This window comes from Saccoglossus kowalevskii, chromosome 1 (genome assembly GCF_978046115.1).
Source record: "Saccoglossus kowalevskii chromosome 1, keSacKowa6.1, whole genome shotgun sequence".
In the NCBI taxonomy this organism is placed as follows: Eukaryota; Metazoa; Hemichordata; class Enteropneusta; family Harrimaniidae; genus Saccoglossus; species Saccoglossus kowalevskii.
In genome coordinates, this window is record NC_140641.1 from 1446176 (window position 1) to 1470006 (window position 23831).

Below are 23831 nucleotides of genomic sequence, written 5' to 3' on the forward strand. Positions count from 1 at the left end.
ACATTAGCTATATAAAAGGAAGTGGAAGTTAGTTCATTAGCTATACAATAGGAAATGGAAACTAGCGCTTTAGCTATATAATAGGAAGTGGAAACTAGTACATTAGCTATATAAAAGGAAGTGGAAGTTAGTTCATTAGCTATACAATAGGAAATGGAAACTAGCGCTTTAGCTATGTAATAGGAAGTTGAGTCTAGTACATTAGCTATATAATAGGAAGTTGAAACTAGTACATTAGCTATATAATAGGAAGTGGAAACTAGTACTTTAGCTATGTAATAGGAAGTTGAAACTAGTACATTAGCTATATAATAGGAAGTGGAAACTAGCACATTAGCTATACAATAGGAAGTTGAAACTAGTACATTAGCTATATAATATAGGAAGTTGAAACTAGTACATTAGCTATATAATAGGAAGTGGAAACTAGTACTTTAGCTATGTAATAGGAAGTGGAAACTAGTACAGTAGCTATATAAAAAGAAGTGGAAGTTAGTTCATTAGCTATACAATAGGAAATGGAAACTAGCGCTTTAGCTATATAATAGGAAGTTGAAACTAGTACATTAGCTGTATAATAGGAAGTGGAAACTAGTACTTTAGCTATGTAATAGAAAGTGGAAACTTGTACATTAGCTATATAAAAGGAAGTGGGAGTTATTTCATTAGCTATACAATAGAAAATGGAAACTAGCGCTTTAGCTATATAATAGGAAGTGAAAACTGTCACATTAGCTATACAATAGGAAGTGGAAACTAGCACATTAGCTATATAATAGGAAGTGGAAGTTAGTTCATTAGCTATTCAAAAGGAAGTGGAAACTAGCGCTTTAGCTATATCATAGGAAGTGAAAACTAGCACATTAGCTATATAATAGGAAGTTGAAACTAGTATATTAGCTATACAATAGAACGTTGAAACTAGTACATTAGCTATATAATAGGAAGTGGAAACTAGTACATTAGCTATACAATAGGAAGTGGAAACTAGTACATTAGCTATACAATAGGAAATTGAAACTAGCGCTTTAGCTATATAATAGGAAGTGGAAACTAGTACATTAGCTATATAATAGGAAGTTGAAACTAGTACATTAGCTATGCAATAGGAAGTTGAAACTAGTACATGAGCTATACAATAGGAAGTTGAAACTAGTACATTAGCTATATAATAGGAAGTTGAAACTAGTACATTAGCTATACAATAGAAAGTTGAAACTAGTACATTAGCTATATAATAGGAAGTGGAAACTAGCGCTTTAGCTATGTAATAGGAAGTTGAGTCTAGTACATTAGCTATATAATAGGAAGTTGAAACTAGTACATTAGCTATATAATAGGAAGTGGAAACTAGTACTTTAGCTATGTAATAGGAAGTTGAAACTAGTACATTAGCTATACAATAGGAAGTGGAAACTAGCACATTAGCTATACAATAGGAAGTTGAAACTAGTACATTAGCTATATAATATAGGAAGTTGAAACTAGTACATTAGCTATATAATAGGAAGTGGAAACTAGTACTTTAGCTATGTAATAGGAAGTGGAAACTAGTTCATTAGCTATATAAAAAGAAGTGGAAGTTAGTTCATTAGCTATACAATAGGAAATGGAAACTAGCGCTTTAGCTATATAATAGGAAGTTGAAACTAGTACATTAGCTATATAATAGGAAGTGGAAACTAGTACTTTAGCTATGTAATAGGAAGTGGAAACTTGTACATTAGCTATATAAAAGGAAGTGGGAGTTATTTCATTAGCTATACAATAGAAAATGGAAACTAGCGCTTTAGCTATATAATAGGAAGTGAAAACTGTCACATTAGCTATACAATAGGAAGTGGAAACTAGCACATTAGCTATATAATAGGAAGTGGAAGTTAGTTCATTAGCTATACAATAGGAAATGGAAACTAGCGCTTTAGCTATATAATAGGAAGTGGAAACTAGTACATTAGCTATATAAAAGGAAGTGGAAGTTAGTTCATTAACTATACAATAGGAAATGGAAACTAGCGCTTTAGCTATATAATAGGAAGTGGAAACTAGTACATTATCTATATAAAAGGAAGTGGAAGTTAGTTCATTAGCTATACAATAGGAAATGGAAACTAGCGCTTTAGCTATATAATAGGAAGTGTAAACTGGTACATTAGCTATATAAAAGGAAGTGGAAGTTAGTTCATTAGCTATAGAATAGGAAATGGAAACTAGTACTTTAGCTATGTAATAGGAAGTTGAAACTAGTACATTAGCTATATAATAGGAAGTTGAAACTAGTACATTAGCTATATAATAGGAAGTGGAAACTAGTACTTTAGCTATGTAATAGGAAGTTGAAACTAGTACATTAGCTATATAAAAGGAAGTGGAAGTTAGTTCATTAGCTATACAATAGGAAATGGAAACTAGCGCTTTAGCTATATAATAGGAAGTGTAAACTGGTACATTAGCTATATAAAAGGAAGTGGAAGTTAGTTCATTAGCTATAGAATAGGAAATGGAAACTAGTACTTTAGCTATATAATAGGAAGTTGAAACTAGTACTTTAGCTATATAATAGGAAGTGGAAACTAGTACTTTAGCTATGTAATAGGAAGTTGAAACTAGTACATTAGCTATATAAAAGGAAGTGGAAGTTAGTTCATTAGCTATACACTAGGAAATGGAAACTAGCGCTTTAGCTATATAATAGGAAGTTGAAACTAGTACATTAGCTATATAATAGGAAGTGGAAACTAGCATATTAGCTATACAATAGGAAGTTGAAACTAGTACATTAGCTATATAATATAGGAAGTTGAAACTAGTACTTTAGCTTTGTAATAGGAAGTGGAAACTAGTACATTAGCTATATAAAAGGAAGTGGAAGTTAGTTCATTAGCTATACAATAGGAAATGGAAACTAGCGCTTTAGCTATATAATAGGAAGTGAAAACTGTCACATTAGCTATACAATAGGAAGTGGAAACTAGCACATTAGCTATATAATAGGAAGTGGAAGTTAGTTCATTAGCTATACACTAGGAAATGGAAACTAGCGCTTTAGCTATATAATAGGAAGTGAAAACTAGCACATTAGCTATATACTGTAGAATACTTTATTTTCGCTTGGAATTTATTTTCGCTATTTTCGCTGAAGGGATGATTCCGTGAAAATAAAATCCAGCGAATATACCTTTTTTCCTATATTTGACATTAAGCTCATCAAAAATCAGTGAAAATAAATTCCATACAAAACGCCTAAAAAGCCTTTTCAGCGAAAATTAATTCCAGCGAAAATAAAGTATTCCACAGTAATAGGAAGTTGAAACTAGTATATTAGCTATACAATAGAAAGTTGAAACTAGTACATTAGCTATATAATAGGAAGTTGAAACTAGTACATTAGCTATACAATAGGAAGTGGAAACTAGTACATTAGCTATACAATAGGAAGTGGAAACTAGTACATTAGCTATACAATAGGAAGTTGAAACTAGCACATTAGCTATACAATAGGAAGTTGAAACTAGTACATGAGCTATACAATAGGAAGTGGAAACTAGCGCTTTAGCTATATAATAGGAAGTGAAAACTGTCACATTAGCTATACAATAGGAAGTGGAAACTAGCACATTAGCTATATAATAGGAAGTGGAAGTTAGTTCATTAGCTATACAATAGGAAATGGAAACTAGCGCTTTAGCTATATAATAGGAAGTGGAAACTAGTACATTAGCTATATAAAAGGAAGTGGAAGTTAGTTCATTAACTATACAATAGGAAATGGAAACTAGCGCTTTAGCTATATAATAGGAAGTGGAAACTAGTACATTATCTATATAAAAGGAAGTGGAAGTTAGTTCATTAGCTATACAATAGGAAATGGAAACTAGCGCTTTAGCTATATAATAGGAAGTGTAAACTGGTACATTAGCTATATAAAAGGAAGTGGAAGTTAGTTCATTAGCTATAGAATAGGAAATGGAAACTAGTACTTTAGCTATGTAATAGGAAGTTGAAACTAGTACATTAGCTATATAATAGGAAGTTGAAACTAGTACATTAGCTATATAATAGGAAGTGGAAACTAGTACTTTAGCTATGTAATAGGAAGTTGAAACTAGTACATTAGCTATATAAAAGGAAGTGGAAGTTAGTTCATTAGCTATACAATAGGAAATGGAAACTAGCGCTTTAGCTATATAATAGGAAGTGTAAACTGGTACATTAGCTATATAAAAGGAAGTGGAAGTTAGTTCATTAGCTATAGAATAGGAAATGGAAACTAGTACTTTAGCTATATAATAGGAAGTTGAAACTAGTACTTTAGCTATATAATAGGAAGTGGAAACTAGTACTTTAGCTATGTAATAGGAAGTTGAAACTAGTACATTAGCTATATAAAAGGAAGTGGAAGTTAGTTCATTAGCTATACACTAGGAAATGGAAACTAGCGCTTTAGCTATATAATAGGAAGTTGAAACTAGTACATTAGCTATATAATAGGAAGTGGAAACTAGCATATTAGCTATACAATAGGAAGTTGAAACTAGTACATTAGCTATATAATATAGGAAGTTGAAACTAGTACTTTAGCTTTGTAATAGGAAGTGGAAACTAGTACATTAGCTATATAAAAGGAAGTGGAAGTTAGTTCATTAGCTATACAATAGGAAATGGAAACTAGCGCTTTAGCTATATAATAGGAAGTGAAAACTGTCACATTAGCTATACAATAGGAAGTGGAAACTAGCACATTAGCTATATAATAGGAAGTGGAAGTTAGTTCATTAGCTATACACTAGGAAATGGAAACTAGCGCTTTAGCTATATAATAGGAAGTGAAAACTAGCACATTAGCTATATACTGTAGAATACTTTATTTTCGCTTGGAATTTATTTTCGCTATTTTCGCTGAAGGGATGATTCCGTGAAAATAAAATCCAGCGAATATACCTTTTTTCCTATATTTGACATTAAGCTCATCAAAAATCAGTGAAAATAAATTCCATACAAAACGCCTAAAAAGCCTTTTCAGCGAAAATTAATTCCAGCGAAAATAAAGTATTCCACAGTAATAGGAAGTTGAAACTAGTATATTAGCTATACAATAGAAAGTTGAAACTAGTACATTAGCTATATAATAGGAAGTTGAAACTAGTACATTAGCTATACAATAGGAAGTGGAAACTAGTACATTAGCTATACAATAGGAAGTGGAAACTAGTACATTAGCTATACAATAGGAAGTTGAAACTAGCACATTAGCTATACAATAGGAAGTTGAAACTAGTACATGAGCTATACAATAGGAAGTGGAAACTAGTACATTAGCTATATAAAAGGAAGTGGAAGTTAGTTCATTAGCTATACAATAGGAAATGGAAACTAGCGCTTTAGCTATGTAATAGGAAGTGGAAACGAGTACATTAGCTATACAATAGGAAGTTGAAACTAGCACATTAGCTATACAATAGGAAGTTGAAACTAGTACATTAGCTATACAATAGGAAGTTGAAACTAGCACATTAGCTATACAATAGGAAGTTGAAACTAGTACATGAGCTATACAATAGGAAGTTGAAATTAGTACATTAGCTATACAATAGGAAGTTGAAACTAGTTCATTCATGTGAAAAATAAATAAACAAATTAGTTTTTACTGAATGTAATATCTTGTGTAATCGTTCACAAATGAACAATTACATAATAAATATTTATTATATATTCTGTGTTTTGTAGATCATTGAAAGTCGTCTTAAAGTGACGTTACCTGATGACTTACCGGCAGCATTAATGGATGGTGTTGTCCTATGTCATTTAGCAAATCATGTCAGACCACATGCTATATCAAGTATACATGTGCCTTCACCAGCAGTGGTAAGTTTAACAAACCAGTTTGTAATTCTCATAGCATTCAGGAATTCTGATATAGGTATAAAGAGTATAACAGAGACAGTCAGTCGATATCATCAAACTCAAGACAGTGACTGTCACAACAGATCTTTTATTTATTTAGCTTCTTTATTTCAAAAATTCACAGAATTGGAAATATTTCATAACATTTAGAGCCTTTAGCAAAGAATAGTGAATAGTGGTTTGCATTCATCCATTTTAACAAACTTACATGACATTCTATTTTGACTTTTTACAATTATTAGGTAAAGTTATAAAATGAAATGTTCAATGGAAATATCTCTCTTGCTACCTCAATAGACATAATAGGTTTCTGATGCATTCAAATTTAATTTTGTTTTGAAGGAATTTCCTTTAAATTTACTCTTTTTCATGTCCTCAAGTATCAGTTAAGCCGAATACAATAATAAAATATTATTTTTTGCTTTCTTATGTTTTCTCTTTATCAGCCTAAATTATCATTAGCTAAATGTAGAAGAAATGTTGAAAGCTTTGTTGATGCCTGTCGGAGAATAGGAGTAACTGAGGTAAGCATGTCATGTACTGCAATGAGAATAGGAGTAACTGAGGTAAGCATGTCATGTACTGCCATAAGAATAGGAGTAACTGAGGTAAGCATGCCATGTACTGCAATGAGAATAGGAGTAACTGAGGTAAGCATGTCATGTACTGCCATAAGAATAGGAGTAACTGAGGGAAGCATGCCATGTACTGCCATGAGAATAGGAGTAACTGAGGTAAGCATGTCATGTACTGCCATGAGAATAGGAGTAACTGAGGTAAGCATGTCATGTACTGCAATGAGAATAGGAGTAACTTAGGGAAGCATGTCATGTACTGCAATGAGAATAGGAGTAACTGAGATAAGCATGTCATGTACTGCAATGAGAATAGGAGTAACTGAGGGAAGCATGTCATGTACTGCAATGAGAATAGGAGTAACTGAGATAAGCATGTCATGTACTGCAATGAGAATAGGAGTAACTGAGGGAAGCATGTCATGTACTGCAATGAGAATAGGAGTAACTGAGATAAGCATGTCATGTACTGCCATAAGAATAGGAGTAACTGAGGTAAGCATGCCATGTACTGCCATGAGAATAGGAGTAACTGAGGTAAGCATGTCATGTACTGCCATGAGAATAGGAGTAACTGAGGTAAGCATGTCATGTACTGCAATGAGAATAGGAGTAACTGAGGGAAGCATGTCATGTACTGCAATGAGAATAGGAGTAACTGAGATAAGCATGTCATGTACTGCAATGAGAATAGGAGTAACTGAGGGAAGCATGTCATGTACTGCAATGAGAATAGGAGTAACTGAGGTAAGCATGCCATGTACTGCAATGAGAATAGGAGTAACTGAGGTAAGCATGTCATGTACTGCCATGAGAATAGGAGTAACTGAGGTAAGCATGCCATGTACTGCCATGAGAATAGGAGTAACTGAGGTAAGCATGCCATGTACTGCCATGAGAATAGGAGTAACTGAGGTAAGCATGTCATGTACTGCAATGAGAATAGGAGTAACTGAGGTAAGCATGCCATGTACTGCCATGAGAATAGGAGTAACTGAGGTAAGCATGCCATGTACTGCCATGAGAATAGGAGTAACTGAGGGAAGCATGTCATGTACTGCAATGAGAATAGGAGTAACTGAGGTAAGCATGCCATGTACTGCCATGAGAATAGGAGTAACTGAGGTAAGCATGCCATGTACTACCATAAGAATAGGAGTAACTGAAGTAAGCGTGTCATGTACTGCAATGAGAATAGGAGTAACTGAGGTAAGCATGTCATGTACTGCAATGAGAATAGGAGTAACTGAGGTAAGTATGCCATGTACTACCATAAGAATAGGAGTAACTGAGGTAAGCATGTCATGTACTGCAATGAGAATAGGAGTAACTGAGGTAAGCATGTCATGTACTGCCATGAGAATAGGAGTAACTGAGGTAAGCATGTCATGTACTGCAATGAGAATAGGAGTAACTGAGGTAAGCATGTCATGTACTGCCATGAGAATAGGAGTAACTGAGGTAAGCTTGTCATGTACTGCAATGAGAATAGGAGTGTCATTTAAGACACAAATTTTATGGAGATTTCATGTACAAAGTTCAAAACCTTGAAGTAGACCCAACACTTATTAATAACTTTCTTTCTGGAGGAATTAATTTTAAGTTTAATGTACTTTTTAGCGACATATTGTGGAAAGTCAACAATAATTTGGGGAATATTGTATCCAAGGAAGTTAGAGTATTTATTACTCAATTGTATAAGTATAGAAAAGAAAGTTTGAATTTAATGTGATTTTTCTTCTTTCCTTTTTCAAATATGTATGATTTGGTTGTTTTCTTCTCTTTGTTTGCCGCTCCAAAGGCTAATAAAATATTATTTATTTATTATTTATTGAGTAACTGAGGTAAGCATGCCATGTACTGCAATGAGAATAGGAGTAACTGAGGTAAGCATGCCATGTACTGCCATGAGAATAGGAGTAACTGAGGTAAGCATGCCATGTACTACCATAAGAATAGGAGTAACTGAGGTAAGCGTGTCATGTACTGCAATGAGAATAGGAGTAACTGAGGTAAGCATGTCATGTACTGCAATGAGAATAGGAGTAACTGAGGTAAGCATGCCATGTACTGCCATGAGAATAGGAGTAACTGAGGTAAGCATGCCATGTACTACCATAAGAATAGGAGTAACTGAGGTAAGCGTGTCATGTACTGCAATGAGAATAGGAGTAACTGAGGTAAGCATGTCATGTACTGCCATGAGAATAGGAGTAACTGAGGTAAGCATGTCATGTACTGCCATGAGAATAGGAGTAACTGAGGTAAGCATGTCATGTACTGCAATGAGAATAGGAGTAACTGAGGGAAGCATGTCATGTACTGCAATGAGAATAGGAGTAACTGAGATAAGCATGTCATGTACTGCAATGAGAATAGGAGTAACTGAGGGAAGCATGTCATGTACTGCAATGAGAATAGGAGTAACTGAGATAAGCATGTCATGTACTGCAATGAGAATAGGAGTAACTGAGGTAAGCATGTCATGTACTGCCATAAGAATAGGAGTAACTGAGGTAAGCATGCCATGTACTGCCATGAGAATAGGAGTAACTGAGGTAAGCATGTCATGTACTGCAATGAGAATAGGAGTAACTGAGGTAAGCATGCCATGTACTGCCATGAGAATAGGAGTAACTGAGGTAAGCATGCCATGTACTGCCATGAGAATAGGAGTAACTGAGGGAAGCATGTCATGTACTGCAATGAGAATAGGAGTAACTGAGGTAAGCATGCCATGTACTGCCATGAGAATAGGAGTAACTGAGGTAAGCATGCCATGTACTGCCATGAGAATAGGAGTAACTGAGGTAAGCATGTCATGTACTGCAATGAGAATAGGAGTAACTGAGGTAAGCATGCCATGTACTGCCATGAGAATAGGAGTAACTGAGGTAAGCATGCCATGTACTGCCATGAGAATAGGAGTAACTGAGGGAAGCATGTCATGTACTGCAATGAGAATAGGAGTAACTGAGGTAAGCATGCCATGTACTGCCATGAGAATAGGAGTAACTGAGGTAAGCATGCCATGTACTACCATAAGAATAGGAGTAACTGAAGTAAGCGTGTCATGTACTGCAATGAGAATAGGAGTAACTGAGGTAAGCATGTCATGTACTGCAATGAGAATAGGAGTAACTGAGGTAAGTATGCCATGTACTACCATAAGAATAGGAGTAACTGAGGTAAGCATGTCATGTACTGCAATGAGAATAGGAGTAACTGAGGTAAGCATGTCATGTACTGCCATGAGAATAGGAGTAACTGAGGTAAGCATGTCATGTACTGCAATGAGAATAGGAGTAACTGAGGTAAGCATGTCATGTACTGCCATGAGAATAGGAGTAACTGAGGTAAGCTTGTCATGTACTGCAATGAGAATAGGAGTGTCATTTAAGACACAAATTTTATGGAGATTTCATGTACAAAGTTCAAAACCTTGAAGTAGACCCAACACTTATTAATAACTTTCTTTCTGGAGGAATTAATTTTAAGTTTAATGTACTTTTTAGCGACATATTGTGGAAAGTCAACAATAATTTGGGGAATATTGTATCCAAGGAAGTTAGAGTATTTATTACTCAATTGTATAAGTATAGAAAAGAAAGTTTGAATTTAATGTGATTTTTCTTCTTTCCTTTTTCAAATATGTATGATTTGGTTGTTTTCTTCTCTTTGTTTGCCGCTCCAAAGGCTAATAAAATATTATTTATTTATTATTTATTGAGTAACTGAGGTAAGCATGCCATGTACTGCAATGAGAATAGGAGTAACTGAGGTAAGCATGCCATGTACTGCCATGAGAATAGGAGTAACTGAGGTAAGCATGCCATGTACTACCATAAGAATAGGAGTAACTGAGGTAAGCGTGTCATGTACTGCAATGAGAATAGGAGTAACTGAGGTAAGCATGTCATGTACTGCAATGAGAATAGGAGTAACTGAGGTAAGCATGCCATGTACTGCCATGAGAATAGGAGTAACTGAGGTAAGCATGCCATGTACTACCATAAGAATAGGAGTAACTGAGGTAAGCGTGTCATGTACTGCAATGAGAATAGGAGTAACTGAGGTAAGCATGTCATGTACTGCAATGAGAATAGGAGTAACTGAGGTAAGCATGCCATGTACTGCCATGAGAATAGGAGTAACTGAGGTAAGCATGTCATGTACTGCAATGAAAATAGGAGTAACTGGGGTAAGCATGCCATGTACTGCCATGTGAATAGGAGTAACTGAGGTAAGCATGCCATGTACTGCCATGAGAATAGGAGTAACTGAGGTAAGCATGTCATGTACTGCAATGAGAATAGGAGTAACTGAGGGAAGCATGTCATGTACTGCAATGAGAATAGGAGTAACTGAGGTAAGCATGCCATGTACTGCCATGAGAATAGGAGTAACTGAGGTAAGCATGCCATGTACTGCAATGAGAATAGGAGTAACTGAGGTAAGCATGCCATGTACTGCCATGAGAATAGGAGTAACTGAAGTAAGCATGTCATGTACTGCAATGAAAATAGGAGTAACTGAGGTAAGCATGCCATGTACTGCCATGTGAATAGGAGTAACTGAGGTAAGCATGCCATGTACTGCCATGAGAATAGGAGTAACTGAGGTAAGCATGTCATGTACTGCAATGCAAATAGGAGTAACTGAGGTAAGCATGCCATGTACTGCCATGTGAATAGGAGTAACTGAGGTAAGCATGCCATGTACTGCCATGAGAATAGGAGTAACTGAGGGAAGCATGTCATGTACTGCAATGAGAATAGGAGTAACTGAGGTAAGCATGCCATGTACTGCCATGAGAATAGGAGTAACTGAGGTAAGCATGCCATGTACTGCAATGAGAATAGGAGTAACTGAGGTAAGCATGCCATGTACTGCCATGAGAATAGGAGTAACTGAAGTAAGCATGTCATGTACTGCAATGAAAATAGGAGTAACTGAGGTAAGCATGCCATGTACTGCCATGTGAATAGGAGTAACTGAGGTAAGCATGCCATGTACTGCCATGAGAATAGGAGTAACTGAGGGAAGCATGTCATGTACTGCAATGAGAATAGGAGTAACTGAGGGAAGCATGTCATGTACTGCAATGAGAATAGGAGTAACTGAGGTAAGCATGTCATGTACTGCAATGAGAATAGGAGTAACTGAGGTAAGCATGCCATGTACTGCCATGAGAATAGGAGTAACTGAGGTAAGCATGCCATGTACTACCATAAGAATAGGAGTAACTGAGGTAAGCATGTCATGTACTGCAATGAGAATAGGAGTAACTGAGGTAAGCATGTCATGTACTGCAATGAGAATAGGAGTAACTGAGGTAAGCATGCCATGTACTGCCATGAGAATAGGAGTAACTGAGGTAAGCATGCCATGTACTGCCATGAGAATAGGAGTAACTGAGGTAAGCATGCCATGTACTGCCATGAGAATAGGAGTAACTGAGGTAAGCATGCCATGTACTACCATAAGAATAGGAGTAACTGAGGTAAGCATGTCATGTACTGCAATGAGAATAGGAGTAACTGAGGTAAGCATGTCATGTACTGCAATGAGAATAGGAGTAACTGAGGTAAGCATGCCATGTACTGCCATGAGAATAGGAGTAACTGAGGTAAGCATGCCATGTACTGCCATGAGAATAGGAGTAACTGAGATAAGCATGTCATGAACTGCCATGAGACTGGGAGTAACTGGGGTAAGCATGTCATGTACTTATCATATAGTCTGTCTTCGTTGCCAGTGTCTGTCATCCGTGTCAAATGTTTACTTTTTCAACTTCTTCTTGATAACTGCAAGCCTGATTGCTTGTATATGATGTATGATGTACCTTGGGTAGACCTCTCGCAAATTTGTTCATCTCAATATGATATCTTCAATTTACTAATTATCTGCTATTACTGATTGTCCGGCGTCGTCAACTTTACAATTTCAACTTCTTCGAAACTGCAGGTCAGAATGATTTCAAATTTGATATGCAAGTACTTTGGATGGTTCTTTTTCCGATTTGTCATTTCATGTCAAAATCTCAAATCCTCTATATTCACTACGTTCAATTACCCACCATAGAATCCGGTCAGTCAAAATGACTATTTTGAACTGTAGGCATTAATCAGTGATTCTGCCAATGACGGAGAGATAAAATCTAGGTCAGGGGATGTCCCATGACCCCCAGATTTGTTTCCCTTAAGTCACAAACAACGTGACCGAGGTAATATGGCGACGCCACCTCACCTTGACCTTTACTCTTTTCATTTCTCTGCATCGACGGGGAGCAAGTCTAGCGGCTCTGCCTGTAAAGCCTGCCTTTTCCTGTCCGGGTTTCTGGCTTGGGTTGCTAATGACACTGTGTGGCTGGTAGGACTTTGTCGAGCGGAGCTTATCATATGAGTGATTGTCCGTCGACGTCCGTCGTCCGTGTCAATGTTTTACTTTTTCGACTTCTTCTTGAAAACTACAAGCCTGAATGCTTTGATACTTGGTGTATATGTACCTTGGGTAGACCTCTCTTAGGTTTGTTCATTTCATGTTGATATCTTCAATTCTCTAATTTTGGTGAATATTTTTGTCATTTTTGGTAAAAAGTGATATTTTCGACTTCTTGTTAAAACTGCAAGTGCAATTGCTTTGATATTACATATATAGGTACTACATGTGGACCTCTCTCAGATTTGTTCATTTCGTAATGATATCTTTAATTCTCTAATTTTGGTGAATATTTTTGTCATTTTTGGTAAAAAGTGATATTTACGACTTCTTATTAAAAACTAATAGTTCAATTGCTTTGATATTACATATATAGATACTACATGTAGACCTTTCTCACATTTGTTCATTTTGTGATGATATCTTCAATTCTCTAATTTTGGTGAATATTTTTGTCATTTTTGTTAAAAAGTGATATTTTCGACTTCTTGTTAAAAACTGTAAGTCCGATATTGTTCATTTTCTAATGATGTCTTCAGTTCTTTAATTGAAATGTGCATTGCTAACAGCGGAGCTATCTCAGCCGATAGGCTGCTTGTTCTTATTTTTTCCCCCCGTATCGATTTCCCCTCTTTGTGTGTATAATTTTTCACAACAAAGAAAATAAAATCCAGCGACACAGGTTAACCATGTCGCTGGTTTTTTTTTGCGTCACCTATTCCAACTGTGTTTCGCTTCCCTCATGCATGTCATGTTCATTTTATGATTTACCAATGTATTTGGAAATGGATAGATTTAATGACAGCACCAGAGGCTCGTCATCGGTTTGGTCTTCTCTTTTTTCGAGGCAACTGTGCAGTGGTTATAATCAGAATTTACCAGCATAGAATCCGCTCGAAAAGCTATTTTTGCCGTGACTGTGTGCAGGGTTCGTAGTTTTTGCCTCAAAGGCGTGTGTTTTCACTGGAGTTTTGAGGCCTAGGATGTTTTCCAGAGCCATGCAAAATCGCTGTGACTGACCGCGCTCGTATTTTCACAGCAAAGTCGCGCATCCAGTAAAAATCGATTAAAGTGAGTTGCGTGTTGGCATGAGTGGAAAGTCCTCACGAACAGCTACCGGTACTTTGCGTACTGAGACGTCGAGTAGGAGGCCCAACGATGGAGGTACCAATATTTTTCAGTCTCTCCCAACTGATTGAGGGCATCCTCACAGTCTGTTGCACTGCCTACAATTCAAGGTGGCGAGCATACACTGATTGGTGTAGCGAAAGGAAGATCGATCCATGTCATCCCTCTATTGGCCAGGTAGCAGACATCTTCATCCAGCTGTTTGACAAAGTGGGTTTGTCTTACACAGCGATCATTGGCTACAGGTCCGTCTTATCCCCCCCTCCATTGAGAACGCTTTGGGACTAGCCAATTGTTCTATTATTAGGAGACTTTTTAATCCCCGTTCGGACGCAGTCCGAAAACGGGGACTAATGTTTTGCCCTGTGTGCGTCCGTCCGTCCGTGCGTCCGTGATCACCTGTATCTCGAACATGCATGGACCGATTAAGTTCAAACTTCACTCATACATCACACATTATATGGGACATATGCACATGCATTTTTTTCATGATCCGATTAACGATAGACGAATAGCGGCCATTTTAAGGCCGAAAATGCATCAAAATCGCACATTTTCACCATTCCGGACCCGGATCTCAGTTATGCATGGACGGATTTTGTTCAAACTTGGTACATACATTAAACATAATAGGACCTTGATGCACGTCATTTTGTTTTTGGATCGGATTCGAAATGGCCGACTGGCGGCCATTTTGTTTTAAAGAATTCAGTTCTGGATCCGTATCTGAGACATGCTTGGATTGATCGAGTTCAAACTTCACACACACAAGGTACATCATGTCACAAATATGTATGTGCATTTGTTTCATGATCTCATTAACGATAGCCAAATGGCGGCCGCTTTAAGGCCGAAAAAGCATTGAAATCGCACATTTTCACCATTCCGGACCCGGATCTCAGTTATGCATGGACGGATTTCATTCAAATTTGGTACATACATTAAACATAATAGGACCTTGATGCACGTCATTTTTTTTTCCGGATCAAGTTCGAAATAGCCGACTGGCGGCCATTTTGTTTTAAAGAATTCAGTTCTGGATCCGTATCCGAGACATGTCTGGATTGATCAAGTTCAAACTTCACACACACAAGGTACATCATGTCACAAATATGTATGTGCATTTGTTTCATGATCTCATTAACGATAGCCAAATGGGGGCCGCTTTAAGGCCGAAAATGCATTGAAATCGCACATTTTCACCATTCCGGACCCGTATCTCAGTTATGCATGGATGGATTTTGTTCAAATTTGGTACATACATTAAACATAATAGGACCTTGATGCACGTCTTTTTTTTTTTGGATCAAGTTCAAAATGGCCGACTGGCGGCCATTTTGTTAAAGAATTCAGTTCTGGATCCGTATCCAAGACATGTCTGGATTGATCAAGTTCAAACTTCACACACACATGGTACATCATGTCACAAATAGATATGTGCATTTGTTTCATGATCTGCTTAACAATAGCGGAATGATGGCCATTTTAAGGCCGAAAATGCATCAAAATCACGTATTTTCACAATTCCAGAACCGGATCTCAGTCATGCATGGATGGATTTTGTTCAGATTTAGCACAATGTGTTGTACATATGCAGGTGCATTTCGGTCATGATCTGCTTTGAATGTATATGTCACTCAAATATGAACGGAACGGGGACGTGTCATTGACAATGACTTGTTACTGCTTTCCATAATCAGAGGCCAAGACCCTGAACAAAGGAACCGCCCAACTGGGATTTGTTGTGTTGTTTGCTCTAAGCAGACCGCCCTTTGTGCCTCTCTGATCACGTGGAAAACTGTCTTCCTACTGGCCCTCGCCTCAGATAGGCGTCGATCAGAACTGGGGGCATTGTCCTTCTCGAACGAGTGTGCCGTCCTTATGGACAATCAAGTTGTGCTAAAGACACAAATCGGGTTTCACGGCAAGAACCAAATCGCAGGACATGATCCTCAGCCGATTGTCATCCCCCGGCTGTCAAATATTGTTGACCCGGAGGATCAGGAGGAATTGTTTCTCTGCCTGGTTTGAGTTGCTACCAAACCATAGTTGGGATTTTTGGGTTATGGCCCAGGCAGGCAGGATAGGCCGGCCTCCCCGTCTTCCATCGCCAGGTGAATTACTGTGACTGTATTAGAGGTCTATAATACTTCAACTTCCTACCTAAGAGACACCAAATCTATAAGTTGGGTCACGTCGTAGCCAGTCAGATTCTGGTTGCTGACCTAGCCCGAATGACCACAAGGGTCCCTGCGCATAGGCAATAAGTCGGTCTCAGCATTTTTGCGGACAGATTTCTCTACTGTCAGCACTCCTTGGAAGTTTCCAGGTCTCGCTTTTCGACCTATGGCCTCATGCAGAACTGTTTTGGTCTTTATTTCGAAAGCATACTACCCCCTCAATTGGGTTTGGGTCGAGCTTTCTCGGGCACAACGAACCCTGTCACCGTAGCAGCATTTTTGGCTTTTTGCTCCGGGGACAATCACGTGGTTCGTGACGTAAGGGAAAACAATCTTGGGGTCTACATCATGGGGCTTCCCCTGACCTAGATTTTATCTCTCCGTCATTGTCAGAATCACTGATTAATGCCTACAGTTCAAAATAGTTATTTTGACTGACCGGATTCTATGGTGGGTAATTGAACGTAGTGAATATAGAGGATTTGAGATTTTGACATGAAATGAACAAATCGGAAAAAGAACCATCCAAGGTACTTGCATATCAAATTTGAAAACATTGGCAGAATCGATTAATGCCTATAGTTCAAAATAGTCATTTTGACTGACCGGAGTTTATGTGAAAAGGCGGGTTTGGAGAACCCTCTGCCTAATTTTGGTGAATATTTTTGGTAAAAAGTGATATTTTTGACTTCTTGTTACTTTGATATTAAATATATAGGTACTATATGTGGACCTCTCTCAGATTGGTACATTTGGTGATGATATCTTCAATTCTCTAATTTTGATGAATTATTATTTTTGGAAAAACATTACATTTTCGACTTCTTGTTGAATACCGCAAGTTCAATTGCTTTGATATTACATATATAGGTACTACATGTGAACCTCTCTCAGATTTGTTTATTTCATGATGATATGTTTAATTCTCTAATTTTAATGAATATTTTTTGTCATTTTTAGCTCCGCTGTCGATGAAGTCGCCACAGCGGAGCTGTTCATATTACTGATTGTCCGTCGTTCATCGTCGGCGTCAACTTTACAATTTCAAATTCTTCTTCGAAACCGTCAGAATGTTTTAAAGGTTGATATGCAAGTACCTTGAATGGTTCTCTCTCAGATTTGTTCATTTCATGTCAAAATCTGTTTTTTTGCTGAATATTTTTGTGATTTTTGGTCAAAATTGATATTTTTGACTTCTTGTTTGAAACCGTAATTCTGAATGCTTTCTAATTTGGTATGTAGACACTTTTGGTGGATCTCTCTCAGATTTGTTCATTTTGTGATAATATCTTTAATTCTCTAATTTTGATGAATATTTTTGTAATTTTTATAAAAAAAAGTGATATTTTCGACTTCTTGTTGAAAACCGCAAGTCCTATTGCTTTGATATTACATATATAGGTACTACATGTGGACCTCTCTCAGATGTGTTCATTTCGTGATGATATCTTCAATTATCGAATCTAAAAGTGATATTTTCAAATTCTTGTTGAAAACAGCAAGTCAGTTTGCTTTGATACTATACTGTATACATATTGTTCCTTTTCTAATGATATCTTCTGTTCTTTAATTGAAATGTGCATTGCTAACAGTGGAGCTATCTCAGCTGACAGGCTGCCCTTTTACAATTTCTTATTCTTCCCCGTTCAGACGCAGTCCGAAAACGGGGACTTTGTTTTGACCTCCGTGCGTCCGTGAGTGCATCTTAGAAATGCCTGGACCAATCACAATCAAACTTCACACATACATCATACATGAAATTATACATATGCACATCAATTTGTTCCATGACCTGATTCAAGATGGCCGAATGGCGGCCATTTTTGTTCTAAAAATCATCAAAATCAAGCATTTCTCGGTTGTTTACAGATGGATTTTGTTCAAACTTGGTATATACATTGACTGGCGGCCATTTTGTTTTAATAAATGTGGTTCTAGTGCCATATCTCTCTGACTTGCTGTGACTGATTATGTTAAAATTTTAAATATTCATTATATATCATGTCATAGATATACAGATATATTAGTTTGGCAATCCTATTAAAAATGGCTGAATGATGGCCATTTTTGTGCTAAAAAATCATGAAAATCAAGCATTTCTCAACTGTTTACTGATGGATTTTGTTCAAACTTCGTAGATACGTTGGATATTATAGGACCTTGATGCACATCATTTTGTTTTTCAAATAAGATTCAAAATGGCCAACTGGCAGCCAGTTTGTTTTAATAAATGTGATTCTAGTGCCATATCACTCTGACTTGCTGTGACTGATTATGTTAAAATTTTAAATATTCATTATACATCATGTCATAGAGATACAGATATATTGGTTTTACCATCCTATTCAAAATGGCCGAATGGTGGTCATTTTTGTGCTAAAAAATCATCATAATCAAGCATTTATCGACTGTTTACTGATGGATTTTGTTCAAACTTGGTATATACGTTGGACATTATAGGACCTTGATGCACATCATTTTGTTTTTCAAATGAGATTCAAACTGGCCGACTGGCGGCCATTTTGTTTTAATAAATGTGGTTCTAGTGCCACATCTCTCTGACTGGCTTTGACTGAATATGTTCAAATTTTAAATATACATTATACATCATAGATATACAGATATATTGGTTTGACGATCCTATTAAAAAAGGGCCGAATGGTAGCCATTTTTGTGCTAAAATATCATCAAATATCAAGCATTTATGGATGAATTTTGTTCAAACTTGATACATACATTAGACATAAAGAGTTCCTGATGCACGTTATTTTATTTTTTAGATCAGATTCAGAATGGCTGACTAGTGGCCATTTTGTTTTAATGAATTGGCTTCTAGAACCTTATCTCTGACATGCTTTGACTGACTATGTTCAAATTTTATATATTCATTATACATGTATTCAAAATGGCTGATTTTGTTTTAATTAATGCTGTTCCAGAGCAATATCTCCCCATATTCGTTTGACGATCAGAAACAAATTTTAATCATAATCATATTCCTGACATGTTTATATTCCAGCTATATTACTATAAACAAAACTATGTATCTTAAATTTGATAACTAATGGGGACTGTGCCATGCATGGCTTGTTTCCAAGATTTCTTTAATTAATCCTTTTCCTTCTAATTCTATGTACTTTTACACTGTCTTAAACAGAAAAAGGTTTTTTATGGCATGTTTCATACATCTGATTTACCCAATACTTTCAGGTAAATGTGGTGTTTCCTGTGTTGCCAAGGAGAGCTTACACTAGTTTCAGTGTTTATATATTTTCTTTTACAGGAGAAAATTTGCACTGTGGCAGATATACTGGATGAAAAGAGCCCGTTACGTGTTGGTAGAACTGTGCAACATCTCATGACTAAAACATATAAACAAACATCTGCTGTATGATACAGGCCAGTATGCTGACTGAGCTGGCCAGGACTATGCTGACTGTGCTGAGCAGGACTACACTGCCTGAGCTAGGGAGAACTATACCGACTGCTGGGCAGGACTGCGCTGACTGAGCTGGGCAGGACTACGCTGACTGAGCTGGGCAGGACTGCGCTGACTGAGCTGGGCAGAACTACGCTGACTGAGCTGGGCAGGACTACGCTGACTGAGCTGGGCTCACATCACATAATAAATTGCCTTGTTGCCAATTTTTGATGGTCAGCAATATACTTTACCCAGTATGCATTGCAGATGGAAGTGATTTGAACACTGGAAATATTGACTGTTGTAAGCTGCTTTTAAAGTGATGAACTTCATTTTTTCATTATTTATTTACCAAACACATTTGTATATGTCCAATTTATTGAATACACAATAGAAAATAATTAGTATGCAATAGTCACCCAGGGTGGTGAATGTGCATAATTTTGAATGCATTGTGGTTTGTATTAAACATATATTCAGCCTGACAACACATGTTGGCTATGCCAGACTTTTTGAATACACGTCTGTGTTTTCTATTCACTGAGATTCAGTTATGCTCCTTTTTTTTATTAGTTCCACTGTTAATGCTAGCTCAATGTTCATTGTCTGTCCACAAACATATAATTGACTTTTTTGAAAACAACAATCTGAATGAATTTAATTGAAGGTATACATCTTGAAAAGACCACTATCATATTTGTTCATTTCTCCTGTTTACATGGGAGACACAGCTGTTATTCATATCACAGATTGTTTTCTTCACTATTGCGAGATTTTTTGCTTTCACACTTGCTGCCACTTTCCCAGATTTGGTCTTCTCATGACAATTTCTCCAATATGCCTAAAATACTAAAACCAATTTTCTGTACTTACAGTATTGTGTTGCATGTCACCATTTAAACAATCGTTGAAAACATGGACTGGATCAAATCAAACTTTACACATACAAGGGGTGATCAATAAGTTTTCGGCCTTCCTCATAAAATGTTACAGAGGTAGATTTTGTTTACACTATTTGTCAACATAGTCTCAGTCTCCTCTAAGTTCAATGCACTTTGACCATCGATGTTCCAGTTTTCCTATTCCCTGCTGGAAGAAGATTTTATCTTGATTCTTTAGATATACCTCAACAGCTTAGATGACATCTGGCACCTGTGCTGCGTGGACAGGTGCATTGTCCTGGAGCAACAGCACACCAGCTCGAAGCTTTTCTCTCTTTTTCTCTTTGATTGCTGCTCTTAACTGTCGCACTTCTGAAGCATAGTACTCTCCATCGATTGTTTGACCATTTTGCAGGTAGACTCCCTTGCTGTTCCAGAACACAGAGGCCATCACCTTGCTGACTGATGCCACTTGCAAAAACGTCTTAGGCGACTGTGAACCTTTGTGTGTCCATTGTTTGCTCTGCTCTTTTGATTCTGGATAAAAGTGGTGAACTCATGTTTCATCTTGGGTCACAAATCTCTGGAGGAAGTTGCCAGGATTTGACTGGAAACAAGCCAAAAGTGTCCTTGAAACGTCCAACCTGTTCAACTTCTGATGTGGAGTCAACATTCGGGGCACCCACCTTACAGACAGCTCGCTCATCCCTAAGATGTTTTACAGAACATTTTGAACTGCACCATAAGTGATGCCTAGTGAATGCCTGATATGTCGGATAGTGATTCATTACCATTCGATGGATGGTCTCAACCTGATTGTCCGTGGTGGCAGATTTTGGGCGCCTAGACCTTGAGTTATCTTGTGTGCTCTCCTTGCCTCGCTTAAAGTTAGCAACCCACTTTTTTACAGTGCAATAAGAATGGGAGTCCTCTCCAAGTGTCGTGACCATGTCTATGTGGATTTCTTTGGGAGTCATCCACTTTTTATAGAGATACTTGATCACAGCATGAGCTTCTGTCTGGTCTATTTTGTACTTTTCGTCTCGCCTGTTGATTTTAAATGGGCACCACATGCTAATTAATGAATACCTAAATTTGCATTTCTATAAGTACCGATAGTGACCCTGAAATGAGTTCTACCCCTTGTTTCATAGTGAGGTCGAGAACTTATTGATAACCCTCCTACATTATATCATCATTCCATGTCACTCAAAATAGCTGACTGATTTTACATCCCTTTGTTTTTGCACAATGAGGACTGTGTCATGTCAGTGTCTTATTTTGTTTAAATGCCCTTATGTTAATTTCAACGTAAAACAAAGACATATTGAAAGCTCACATTTACAACACGAACAATACAGATTATTTCCTTCTAATGGTTCTCAAATACTATAATGTGCACACTTTTGTATGTGTATATTAAAAAAGGTGTCTTGAATAGAAGCACACATGTATTTTATGCCAGATCATCAAAATGACTTGTATACGTAACAAATAAGTACATTTATTATAACTGTGTGTATTATAATCATGGGTACACCAGTCACCATAGGGCAAATACAGTAATGCCAGGAGACTAAGTAACTAAGGTTCTATGTAGAAACTAATTGTTTATTTATGTTTATGGTTGACTGATTACATAGCTATGATGTAATGTTCCATGAAATCTTTATTCACAATGCTTAGTTGAATGCTTTATTAATATCATAGCTATACTACCTGTACTGTAAACATACTTATTATACTTGGAGTGTATTTTGACTTTTCCACTAGAGTACAAACTCACTGCCATTAACCATCACTCATACATTTGCTTTCATCTACTTGATGTTTGAATTGACATATTTATTTTTCACATTTGTTTTAGTTGTAAGCCTTTATTTCCAATAACTGAACTTTTACTGTCTTCTGACTAGGGATCCTTGAATACACTATTTGAATGAATTTACAGAATGTGTTGAAAGTGTCTTTTTACTATTGTCTCTTCTTTTGTTACATGTGCACCAGTTGTATTCTGTCATATTATGTGTGGGTCTCTGGAATGGAGATTGTGGCCTTATGCCATTGTGTGCCTCTTTCCAATTGAATCTGCGGCTTACTTGTCCCAGAGTGCGTGACTTCCTAATGTGGCTGTGGCATAATTATCTTGAAGTGTGGGTCTCCCCAATTGATTATGTGGCTTGCTTATTCGAATTGAGTCTGTGGAACATTTTTTCCATGGTGTGGCTCTCCACAATGGAGTCTGTAGTACACTTATCCCAGAGTGTGCGTCTTCCTGATTGAATTTATGGCATATTTATCCCAGAATGTGGGTCTCCTTAAATATGTCTGTGGCACACTTATGCCAGAGAGAAGATCTACCGGTACCTACAGGAGTCTGTGGCACACTTATCCCAGAATGTGGGTATCCCCATAAGAGTCTGTGGCACATTGTATCTAATAGGCTTGTCAATATGTGTCTGAGATTGACACACTACCTGAAGACTTTCAATATTTAATTTAAACAATGCTCTCAACTGTAAAAAAAAAACTAATGCATGCATTTTTAGGAAGTTTTATTACTATCTGCTACTGTATGAAATGCATTGAAATGCCTGTAAATACTGTATGCTTATAATAAAATATAACATGTACTTTATCATGTAGTTCAGGTGGTCATTTCGTGTTGCAGGTTACTCAGCTTTTGTGTAGTCATCTGTTGTTTTTGACTCCTGTATGCGAAGCACACAATGGGAGTCTTTGCCGTTGGTACATCTGTATGTATGTATGTATGTATGTGTGCGTGTCCGTTCCACTGATATCTCAAGAACACATGTTGGTTTTTGATGAAACTGATGCTCTGGGTTAACGTGCAGATTTGATTAAGTTTTGGTTGAAATCCATCCATATTAATTACCTAATTTACATGATAATTGACTAATTGACTCCCGTGTGCGAAGCACAAAAGGGAGTCTTTGCAGTTACCCTGTCTGTATGTATGTATGTATGTATGTATGTCACTTTTTTTGTTCCACCGTTATCTCAAGAACCACTAATCAAATTTTGATGAAACTTGGCACATGGATGCTCTGAACTAGTGCGCAGATTTGATTAGTTTTGGGTAAAAATCTATGAATATTAATTATCTAATTTGAATGATAATTTGATTTCAAGCTGTTCCATGACTGTTCCACTGATATTTGAAGAACCACTCATTGGATTTCAATGAAACTTGGCACATGGATGCTCTGAACTAATGCGCAGATTTGATTAATTTTGGGTAAAAATCTGTTAATATTATTAAATACTAATTTACATAATG

At 36.9% G+C, this 23831-nt stretch overlaps 1 protein-coding gene across 2 annotated transcripts in view; it reads left to right on the forward strand.

Annotated features, from left to right (window-relative positions):
* The window catches only part of LOC102805680 (leucine-rich repeat and calponin homology domain-containing protein 2-like), a 210610-nt gene extending 187442 nt beyond the window's left edge, over positions 1-23168 (forward strand). For both annotated transcript variants that reach the window (XM_085498287.1, XM_085498289.1), the window contains 3 exons: positions 5728-5865; positions 6351-6428; positions 19512-23168. In XM_085498287.1, the coding sequence (XP_085354413.1) occupies positions 5728-5865; positions 6351-6428; positions 19512-19622 (327 nt within the window). In that variant the 3' untranslated portion in view covers positions 19623-23168. The remainder of the gene's footprint in view (positions 1-5727; positions 5866-6350; positions 6429-19511) is intronic.
* Positions 23169-23831: the final 663 nt, after the last annotated feature.